General features: G+C 41.8%; 1 protein-coding gene across 3 annotated transcripts; it reads left to right on the forward strand.

Annotated features, from left to right (window-relative positions):
* The first annotated feature begins 1331 nt into the window (after positions 1-1331).
* On the forward strand, positions 1332-8917 carry ARMC10 (armadillo repeat containing 10). 3 transcript variants are annotated; one of them, XM_074572762.1, is made up of 6 exons: positions 1332-1672; positions 2879-3024; positions 4209-4343; positions 5680-5856; positions 6891-6962; positions 8233-8917. In XM_074572762.1, the coding sequence occupies exons 1-6, from the start codon at positions 1534-1536 to the stop codon at positions 8485-8487; spliced, it is 924 nt and encodes a 307-aa protein (XP_074428863.1). In that variant the 5' UTR covers positions 1332-1533; the 3' UTR covers positions 8488-8917. The 3 variants fall into 3 exon arrangements, with proteins under 3 accessions (XP_074428863.1, XP_074428787.1, XP_074428719.1); XM_074572686.1 differs by lacking the exon at positions 8233-8917 and adding an exon at positions 7157-7468 and having other exon boundaries at positions 1480-1672; XM_074572618.1 differs by having other exon boundaries at positions 1482-1672; positions 6891-6967; positions 8262-8917.
* Positions 8918-11420: the final 2503 nt, after the last annotated feature.

Raw genomic sequence — 11420 nt, forward strand, 5'->3', positions numbered from 1 at the left:
TTAAACATGGATTAAGAAGAAAAATTACCTTGTTCCACCTTGTTCCTATTTTTAAAGTTTTCACAGTTGCTCGAAGGAAGCTGTTAAAAAACAGAGCAGAGCAAAAACACGTCCAGCAGCAGCAGCATCAGGGGTGTGAAATACCGGGGCCATCGCTGAGGGACCAAGTGGGGCACGGGGGATCCTCCAGGGGAAGGGGGGAAACCTCCCTCCCATGGACACCACCATGGGAGTTTGTGACCCCACCGACTCCACTGGGGACCAGGGCGGTGGATCTTTAAGGGCCAGGGGCGGCTGAGGGGGCGGCTGAAGGGGCTGCTTCCCCCAGCCCGAGACACGCTCGCCACAGGCACTGCCATGGCGCACTCAGGACGGCCTTTCCTGCCCTGCCCGGTGCTGGCGCAGAAAGCGGGGCCGCGGGGCGGGGACAGACGGGGGTCCCAGGCGGGGAAAGGTGGTGGCCTTGGCAGGTGTGCCGCCATTCTTTCGTAGGCGTCGAGGAGGTTGTGGCAGGGATGGGGGCTGAGGGACACCATGGTGGCGCTGGGCCTGGGCTGAGGTGGTCAAGGGTCCCCGCGGCCGTGACAGGTGCCTTGTCCCTGCCCCGGGGACAGCTGCGCGCCCCAGCCTGCTCCTCGGGGTAAGGACAGCTGGCAAGGCTCCCATGTACTGAGCGTCCTGGAAGGATGAGAGGAGGATGTGCCCCTCCTGCTCCCGGTGGGCCCAGGGAGCCTCACTGGCCCTCTCCCTGCCAGTGCCGTGGCTTCCCGCCCCAGCCACGGGGTGTTCCTCCGAGCCCAGGGGGCTGGGGCCAGGGCCGGTGTGGCCCAGCAGGTTCACAGAGGCTCAGGGTCCCACAGGGCAGCGGCCGGGGGGGCAGCCGGGGGACCGTTGCTCAAAGCCCCATCCAGCCTGGCCTTGAACACTTCCAAGAATTGGGCATCCACAGCTTCTCTGGGCAACCTGTTCCAGTGTCTCACCACCCTCACAGTGAAGACTTTCTTCCTGGCAATCCAATCTAAACCTACCTTCTTCCAGTTTGAAGCCATTACCCCTCATCCTGTCACTACATGCCATTGTGAAAAGTTCCTCTGCAGCTTTCTTGTAGGCCCCCTTCAGACACTGGAAGGCTGCTTATATATATGTGTGTATTGATTTTCAGGGGGGTTGTGTGTGGTCTCATTAACCTCTTCATAAAACAGCTTAGAAGCTATGAAGTGCGTTTTCACGCCGCCCGGCGGCAGCAGCCCTCCCTCCGGCGGGGGCCCGGGCTAGGGGCCGGGGCTCGGACTGGCTTTCCGGGGCGCGGGTTATTGTTCCCTTTACAGCAAAAGCCCCGTCGTTCCGTGGATTCGCGGCTCGCCGCGCCCCGGCGGGCTGAGAGACGCCCCCTTGCGCCCCACAGAGCCGTGGGCTCGGCACCCCGGGTGTCCCTGGGCCGGGCAGAGCCGAGGGCCGGGGGCAGGAGGGCCGGGGGGGCCGGGGCTGGGCCGCGCCGGATGGGGCTGTGGCTTCCGCGGGCGGCCAGGGGAGATGGGGGAGCCGCGGGGAGCGGCGGCGAGAGCGGCGGCCATGGTGCTGGCGGCGGGCGCCTGCTACTGCCTGTGGCGGCTGGCGGCGGGCGGGCGCCGGGCCCGGGCCCAGGGCAGGGGCGGGCCGGGTCCGCCCTCAGGTGAGGGGCTGGCGGCGGTGCGGGGCTGCGGGCCGGGCGCCGGGGCAGGCGGAGGAGGCCCCGCCGGGGCCTGGGCGGCTCCAGCGCCTGCGGAGCGAGGCTGCGGGCCGGGCCCGCCTGGGCCCTGGGGGTCAGAGCTGCGCCCTGATGCTTGTCGGCCTTGCAGTAGCCGTGCGGCGTTTTTAAAGGACTCTGCAGCACGTTTGGTTTTTAAAAAAGCCTAATTTATTTTCTTAAAGTCCCCTAAAGCGTACATCTGGTCAGTGTATTTACTTAATGGGATGATTTGCCGTTCTGTTATTTAAGTTATTTGTGTTCCCTCTGTAATTCAAAGCTAAACAAAGTGTTTAGACGAGGATGAGAGATAAGGATAAAAAGCGATTTTGTTTTTCAAGCTAGCTACTGGATTATCATAATTAACTTTGACCTTTTTTTTTCCCCCCAAAGAATATGCTATGCCGTTTGCCTGGTGAGGTGGTGGCAGCAAGTATGTGGAATTACAAAGGACTGGTTAGCTTCTCAAAAGTCGTCTTGAGTCATCTGTGACTAGTCCAGCAGCCATAGATTGGGTCTTCAGGCTGCTCAGCCTGAATGGTTCTGCCTCCAACCTGGCTGAAAACGGTCTTTGATGGCATTTGTGTCACCCTTTTATAAAAGCCAGGTACTCCATGACATCATCCTGACTCAGAAACAGCCTTGCTCAGTTGGTTGAGTGATGCCACGGTGGGCATGTTCTTAACATTGTGGCTGTTACTTTGTCAAAGGACCTCAGGGTACAAGCAGAATGTTTCTGGAAGTAATTCCATAATTTCTGGAAGTAGTAGTCTGCAAGTCAGAAATTCTGTTTTCCTACAGTGTCCAGACAGATTTCCATATTTCATTTCAGGGAACACAAGTTAAAAACTTAAGATGTTTGGTGAATATTCCTAATAATTTGAAGGGGAGGTTTAACCAAAGAGTAACATAGCTCAGGCTCTTACTATGTATTCCTTTTTTTTTCTACTTAGAAGAGAGGTAGTCAGAGGACTCAAGAAAAAGGACAGAACAGTCTTTTTGCCATGGTATGACGGTTGGGCACAGTCAAACTTAGAACGATGCGTCCTACAACTGAGAACTGAACATCAGCTTTGTAAAAAAACATTTAGTGGTAACTAAGTGAAATATCTCAAACTTGGTATCAAGTATTTCATTTTTAAACACTGACAGACAACAGCCCTCCAGTGTCAACCCACACCATGGATGCGGATGCCCTACAGAAGCTTATTCATTTGCTCCAGGCCACAGATGATCCATTAATTCAAGAGCAAGCTTTAATCACTCTCAGCAACAGTGCTGCCTTCTCTGTAAATCAAGTAAGTATTGTTCTGTAGAAAACAACAGTGTTTCAATACCAGTCAGAAGATGAGAGGTGCTGTTTTGCTGAAGAGTGACACAGGACTGAGAGCTGGGATAGCTTGTGTTCTAAAATCCATATTATGTTTATGCCTTAATTTCTGCTAGCCCAAATAATATAGTTTACCAGCTTCACAGAATTTATATAAGCTTAATATTTGTTCAATTTACGTTCTGTACAGAGTTTTGTATTTTAAAAGTGCTGTAAATGTATCTCTTGTTGCTTACAGTTATGTTAATGAAAGGGTTGAACTGGAGAAGGGTTAAATGCTTTAAGGATCAGATTTGAAATCTACTAAGATAATTTAAACTAATTTCTTATCTTTACAAATTTGTATGCCATTTACATGTTAGCAACTTTCCAACTATCCAGGTCTCTTCAAATCAATTGGAAATATGATGCAGAACAACTTTGAGCTGGATGCAGATTTTCATGCCTTTGAAAAGGTTTAACCTCCAGGGTCCCACCCTTTTGTTCTTTTTTTTTTCTTTTTCCTTTTTGCTTTTTGTGTGGTACTTACGACAGCTGTCTATTCTGGCTTCTCAAAACTGTTTTCTTAACATAAATCTCTCAGAACAGAACATAACTGAATCCCAAGGCCCATTGGCCTAATTTTCATTTTCTTGAAAATAGTACATGTTTTTTGCAGTGATGGTTAGAGTCTAAGTGAGAAAGATTTAAAAAAAAATCAAGTGTAACGGAAAAAGAAAGATAAAGTTTTAGAACTTCTACTCATAATAATATAAAGCTGCATCTTGAAATTCTGTTCTGTTCAGTCAGGACTTTTAGGTACTGTGACCTGGCTCAGCTATTCTATAAACTCATTATGCAATAATTACCTTTGATTCTTTATAATCTAAAATGCTTTAAGCGTGCTTTGCAGGCCAGATTTTAAAAGTAAAGGTGTTGTGCCATTGTCAAATAATGCCAAATAATACTTTGTCCCTAAGAAGGATTATTCTTAATTTCAATGGAAGCAATAAGGCAGTATCTGCTAACGCTCTCTCTTTAAACAGAGGAGTCTATTCTGGAAGTCTTCATTTACACATTACATTTGCATTAAAATGGAAAATTTGAGGAAAGCCTTCAGCGTTCAATTAAATTTTTTTAATAATCTTATTAAATATCTGGTTTGTATTTCAGGATATAATCCGAAATTTGGATGGCCTTTCTGTTATTGGAGGAATGCTCTCAGATTCCGTTCCTAAAGTTAAAGAAAAAGCACTAAATGCACTTAATAATTTGAGTATGAATATTAAAAATCAGGAAGAGATACAGGTAAGTTTCGTAAAGGAAAAAAATCAAAGTAAATGAGACACAGGAGACGATACAGGGCTTCCAGCATGTTTGTTAAATAGAAGTCAGGATGACAAAATGTTTTGATGCTGGACATAAGAGTCAGCAGATCGGGATGATCGGTGCATCCCAAGGCCAAAAGGGTAACTTAAAAATGCACTGTATCGCTGGCACTTACTTTTTTAAAAGACAGACAGGAAACTAGGCAGTTTGTGTCCAGCTTCCACCAAATGCTATTAAATAGAGATTGTGCTGCTAAGTTAATAGTGAAATTATGTGGGGCAAGATGATTTCCAAGCATGTCTAGAACATCAGCAGTGGTTGTTCAATAGGATGGAATTCAGACTGCGCTTACCATGACTCCTTAGGCAAGGGAGGAGAAAACTGTAACTGATACCCTGGGTTTGTATGACACCAATTTTTCAGGGTGATGAACTTTCATCTTAAAAGAATAGCAAGTAAAAATGAGAAGTCCCACTGGTAAATATAGTAGATGGTATGGATGTGAAGGGACCAACCATCAAAGAAGCGTCCACTTTTGACATTATCAGATTAATCAACAGACCAAGACATGTCCAACTAGTGAGCCAATGCAGATTTGAAGATTTTTACTGCTTTTTTCATTAGCTTGATAAAAAGGCAGTTTGATTGTACGTGGTAGTTTGCCGCAGCTTTAGTGCTGAGCAACTTACTTTAAAGCAGTGCTTGCAAACAGCAAATATTTATACAGGCATATAGGTAGAAAACAACTCCTTTGGTAAAGGCAAAGTAATTTTTTTCTTAGGAATCCAAGATTCATTGTATACTGTCATCCAGAAGAAAACCTGGTAAAAGGTAGTTGTTAATGTGACTTGTCATCCCTGTTCCTGAGGTGAGTGGGCCACGCAATTGGAAGAAAGGATTTTATTCCAAGACTTGTCCTTAGCTTGTTCTCAACATTTAGGACGATGTTGGTTGCTGCAAGTGATTTTTTTTAAATAACTTCTTAAAGCAAATGTGCCACTCCTGAGATGGAGTCAAAACAATTTGGGTTTTCAGAGCATTTATGCTTCAGGAAGGTTAGTGGGCATAACTCTGTAACGTCTGCTTCTGTCATGCCAATAGAATATTTGAATATATTCAAAACAAAACAAAAAAGTACTTGTTTCCAAGAACGTTCATCAGGTTATCTATTCAGCCAGCAGCGTTCAAGAGGTGGAAGGTAGGTTCAAGAGGTAGAGCCACTACTGTGGCTGGACTACTGATACTATTTGTGAAGAGAAAATCTGCTTGTATCAAAAAATGTCTTCTCTTTTTATCACCTTCCCTTTTCCCTCAGGTGTACATTACGCAAGTTTGTAGGAACGTTGAGTCAGCTCCCCTGAACTCTGATCTGCAGCTAGCTGCACTCCGATTGTTGACAAACATGTCCGTTACCGGTGACTACCACCATAAGATGATAAACTCAATTCCCTGCTTTCTTCATTTGCTTTCAGAAGGAACAGAAAGGACACAGGTACTGGGCAGTGTGTTGTTACAAACCATTTATGAAGCTGCTTTACTTGCCTCTTTTTTACTGTTTTTTTTAAAATGGTTTAGACTGTGCTTAATAAATCAAATATTCATTAATGATAGCAGATAGTGCATAAAATCCTTAAATTCCGAAAGAGGGGAGAAAGGGAGTCTTGGTAGTGGAACCGTTGGGCTAGAGCTCTACTGAAGCAGTTCTGTGTGCGCTGCTATTGTCCTGTGCCTTTGCTGTCACAACTCCAGAATTCTCTTCTGTTGGCTAAACATCACTACTGCGTCACAGGGCAAGGAGAATCTGCATGTGAAATGCTTCACTGATGCACGAACCTCTCTGGGGAAATGTGCCAACCTGTGATAACCTAAGTTAGGGATTACTTTTCACTTATGCTTATTACATCTCTTGAAGCCCTAGTGACTGCAGTGGGAAATTGTGCTCATTTCTATATTATTGTAATACTGAAAGAAGAGAAAAGCTTCAAATATTTATTCAAGATGTCACAGTACCATCACTATCAATGTATTCAGTTGCTCTATCGGATCAAAACCAGTTTTCCAAAACAAATTTCCACTAAACTTAGTAGACCTATTTTACTTAAGTACAATAAGTAGCATTTGGCCTTTTCCTAGTGTTTAGTTGAAAGATTAGTGTCACAAGGTCCAGGAAAGTACAAAAGTGTATTTGTATATGCTTCTGATCACATTTCCAATACAACTATCCTCTGTATATTTTAAAAATATTCTGTATTTTGCCTACTGTGAGTTGTTTATAGATCTTGCTTTATTTTGATGTATAAGTCAAACTGAATTTACTTGTAAAATGTCTATACTTTGTACATACATGCTAGTGGCTCTATAAGATCTGTTTTTTCCTGTACCAAAGACTGAAGTGCACAACTCAAGATGTCAGTTGACCCATTCTACCTTTTCCTCTCCAAGTTGACACTAACACTATTGATGCCCGTTACTGCTGTACTTACTGGGTTTGGCGCTCGCAATGAACTTGTACGTTTCTCATTTCAGATTCAAGTTTTGAAAGTACTTGTGAACTTATCTGCAAACCCAGCCATGACAAAACATCTTCTCAGAGCTCAAGTGAGGTTCTTGTTGTTTCATTATATTTTTAGCATTTATACATGTGTATGTGTGTAGATATGTGTATGCATCAGAAGAATTTTAATGCATTAGAAGTATATATGCAACTCGAGTAAAATTCTAGGCAGTAGCAGTACCTGGTTAAGATCAATAGCTAGAAGTGTACATTCTTTCACAGGCTGGCTTTCTTCCAGCGTGTAATGTCATACAGATACTGTACTGGCAGAGGGGGAGACACAGTGGCTATGAACTTGAAGACAGTTGGTCGTACTGCCTGTGTACCATTCCAAATAATCAGTGACAACTCACAGAAGCCGGCTCTCACCTTCCCTTTCCACCAAAAGACCAGTACTGTGAACTTTTTTATGTAATATATAAGGTACCCTGGTAAGTTTCAAAAACAAACCCAGAACCTCATTTCCAGACATGCAGTCAGTATATTGATTGAAGACCAGGTACAAACATCAAATACAACCAGTACTGTAAGTGATCCTTCTCAGCAGCTGTTTCTAGAGCTAACGTACTGTACCCAAGACAACCAAATTCCACTGAAAACCTCACCCCTTTACTCAAATGCAGCCAAAAAACTGTTGTCTCTAAGCGCTATAAGTGACCTTTCCCTGCGCATTTACTTATGTCACTTTATCTGACATTTGCTATTGCTGGCCTTGGCATACAGGTTTATTTCAGTTATATCCTTTCCTCACAGCAAAACAAAGAGTCGGGGACTGGAATGCTGCTGCATCCTCCTCCCCCTCCCCAAAGTAAGTTTCTTAAAACATGCAGTGGCTTTTATTTTTGAGCCATCTGCCATGAGCAAAGCTAGTCTAGATACTACTGGCTTGTCATTATTAAAACAAGGGTAGGGTAGCTAAATAATTTAGTTCTCTGTTAAAAGTGTATCCTTTCCTCATTTATCAGATGTGCTAACATAAAAACATCCAGATCACTGCAGATGGCAAAAGCAACATTATTGAGAAGGAAAGCAGACCCTCTCTTCCAAATGGGAATTTTCCAGACAGTCACATTTTGGAGACTGGAAGCACAGAGCATTTATTAGCCTGTGATGCACAAGCCAGTCTTTTCTAAAGAGGAAATGTGCATGCTGTGCAAGTTTCTGGCATGCTTTCACAGCTTATAGAGTTCTGGTATTTCATAGGCTTTCTCTTTTAGGTGCAGATTAATTTTTTTTGGTTTTTTTAAGGTTAGGTTTAGTTACGTGTACTTAACTGCTGTTGATTAAGTATGGATTATTTCTTGAATATCTTAGGTGCCATCACTGCTGTTACTTTTTGACAGCTGTATAAACAGAGAGATTCTGCTTAGAGCCCTGGCATTTGCGGCAAACTTGAAAAAGAACGTGAACAATGAAGATGGCACCATCATTCAGGACCAATACAGTGAAGATTCAGTTTTCTTTACACTCTGCAGAGACTCTGTCCCATTCGCTCAGAAACTGGCATCCTTGCTACATCACCCTGATACAGAAGTGAAAGAGCAAGTTGTGAGAATATTAACACAATAGTGATTTTTTTTAAAAAAAGACTGACTTGATGAAAATATCTAATCTTGGGAATGCTATGCTAAAAAAAAAACCCAACAAGCAAACAATATATCAACCAAAAAATACTGAAAACCACCATATTGTTAGGTACAAATCAGTTACTATAAAAAAGAATGCAATGTATTTAATATAGAGAGCATAACAGATTTTTTTTTTCTTTCTTTACAAGCAAGATAAAAGCAATAGCTTAATTAGTGGTGAGAAACAACTGTACAGCTGGTACATGTACACAAAGGGGGAGGAATAGTTTAAAACTTGAAAACTTTCCTATGTCAACATTTTAAATGTATGAGTAAACATTTGTCGATGTATGAGTGGCCATTTTAAATGTATGAGTAAAATGAATTGAAATATTCTTCTCAATGTCATAAAGAATTTTTGTTGCCTGAAATATTTACAGCTGTTGAATAAATACCTCTATAAAATGGTGCATTGAAGATTTAGGAATTAGGCATTTATGTTTTATTAATCTCATGTCTGCTAAATGGGTGCAGGCACATCTTAGAAAATACTAGATAAAAACAATACCAAACTATCATTGGCTTCCTACAAAATTAGTATTTTCAGTGAAAACTGCGTGTTAAAAGTTATCCAGCCCATGCTTTTTGCCCTTATCTGCACGGAATATATTCTAACCTACATTCTCATATGCTTAGTATGTCTATTCCATCTGGCCAAACTGCAGTGGAGTTAACCACAACCATGCAATGTTTCTACACTTGAAAAAAAAAAATCAAAAGGATTTTATCTTGCTTTAAAATTGTCACTTTAAGAAAAGCATACATATTTTTCAAAATATTTTATTATGAGTCAAAGACTATCTGCAGCTGCAATTCAACATTCTTATCTTCATTAAAGAAGCCTACAAGAGCAGCGTCATACCCATTTTTACAAAAGCTTCTGGTTCTGTAGCAGCCCTTGGACCTGCTTTCCTTAGAGAGCCTTACTCCTTTTTCTCTGCAACTGGAACATCATCGGAATAAACACTTCTGTTGAGTTAGTCCCCATAAAGTTTTAGTCATCAATCCAGCATTAATTCAAAATGAAGTGGAATACACATAAACATCATTGTAAATGAACCTGAAGAGTTTCACTGATGAACATAAAAGATAACAGCAAACTTCATACTAAAAGAAGACTGCTAAATCTTCCTAAACGCGGTGGAAAGTAAAAAGTGTCAGGTGCAAAGGCTAGAAACAAGTTTTCCACCTTGTACCATTCTTAAGAGAGCTTTATTACCTCAACTGTTCCCAGATGCTTCCTCTCTCTAAGATAATATACACACTCTGCTCTTCATAAAATACTCTCTTCTCTTTCTGTGATTCAATAGATATTTATTTTCAGTAGGTGACTTTGCAAATAGCTACAACTGCAAGAAAAATGTGACCTTGAAAATACAACACATCTATGTCCTGATCAATTGCGGGGTAAAGCTACATGTATCTAGCTTACCTACATAGGTAGTTTTAAGACATCAGGAATACAATTAAGTCAGAAATAGAAGCTGGCATGATTCCCAGTCAGAACCCTGACAAGGGCTGCATTGACAGCGAACTTCCCTTTCTCCTTCCCACTGTTCCAGAAATGCAGTTCATTTTGTAATAAGCAGGTTACATTACAATCACGTAATGTTTTGCTACTTTTTGTAGATATATTTCTTTTCTGCTTCTGTATTTTCAAAGAAAAATAAAGGCTAAGTCAGACACTAAGAATTTACCAATCCCACCTTCCTCTTCTGACAAGAGCTTAGACAAGTCTGTTCTAGCTATATCTGATAGACGTGTGTTTTCTTAAGCTCAGCAACAGAGATGTCTCGATGTTCCTCTTCATGTTCTTCAAACTCAAAATAAGTTTTTTAAATAGCATCTTTTTGATAATTAAAGTTGATCTCTTATGTTTTGCTTTGATAGTTGACAGAAACCAGTGACCTTTGTCCCCTTTTCTAAAAATATATGAAAACTTGTTACAGCGTTGACTCAGTCTTCTTTTTCTGGTCTAGAAAGACCTATTTTTAAACGCTTTCTTCATAAAACAATGATATTGAGATGTTTTGAAATCATGCGAGATGCTCCAAAATGTCTTCATGCAAGTGTGTCTGATTTTTTTAGACCCCACCCCCACATCACCAAGCAAAGAGTAACTGTCACCTTTCTACATACAAATGCTGTGAATTATTAGATCCAACCCAAAACGTACACAATTACTGACCTTTAGTCTCTGATCCTTGTAAGTCAGTACTTCTCTGCTATGTGGCTGCTTATCTAGGTATTCTGTATTTTAGTTTCAGTCTTTCTTTCTGAAGTACAGAATTTTACAGAATAGTCTATTGATGATTTTGAAAACTAAAAAAAAAAAAAACCAAACAAAAAAAACACCAAACCACCAAACCAACTTCAATTTTAACCATGTCCTTCAAAGTACTCAAAACATCCTGCAGCCTGGTGTCCTCCACAATGTTGTGAACATGCAATATGCATTATATTATCCAAATCATTATTGAAGCTGTTGTGTAAATGCGAGGTCCAATAGAGACTTCGTCTGAAATACCCTCCCAAAATCAACCCTGAAAGACTGAGTTTTAAACCAGTTTTGAACAAATTCTGGTGAATACCTCTAGACCCTACTAGAATTACCTTTTCAAATACAGAAATCTTGATATTTGACAAATATGAGTTCCACCAAAGGAATATAAGCAACTTTTTCATGCATATAAGTGTAATCCTCCATTCCAGAACCCCTCCTCAGCATGAACGTGGACTAACTGATCTTTGCCTCCTTGTGCTGTTCCTTGGTGGTAGTATTAAGGAACTTCTAGGACTTTTCAATATAAATTTTTAAAAGGTAACTGTCAACAGTTAAAAGATTACTTGTTTGCTGCTAGCATGAAATCTCAT

The sequence above is a fragment of the Larus michahellis genome, chromosome 1 (assembly GCF_964199755.1).
Source record: "Larus michahellis chromosome 1, bLarMic1.1, whole genome shotgun sequence".
NCBI classification, from domain to species: domain Eukaryota; kingdom Metazoa; phylum Chordata; class Aves; order Charadriiformes; family Laridae; genus Larus; species Larus michahellis.

Coding starts and splice junctions, on each gene's coding strand:
- ARMC10 (XM_074572762.1), top strand. CDS start 1,534: ATGGGGGAGCCGCGGGGAGCGGCGGCGAGAGCGGCGGCCATGGTGCTG. Junction 5,857..6,890: donor AAGGAACAGAAAGGACACAG/GTACTGGGCAGT, acceptor TTCTCATTTCAG/ATTCAAGTTTTGAAAGTACT. Junction 6,963..8,232: donor AACATCTTCTCAGAGCTCAA/GTGAGGTTCTTG, acceptor TGAATATCTTAG/GTGCCATCACTGCTGTTACT.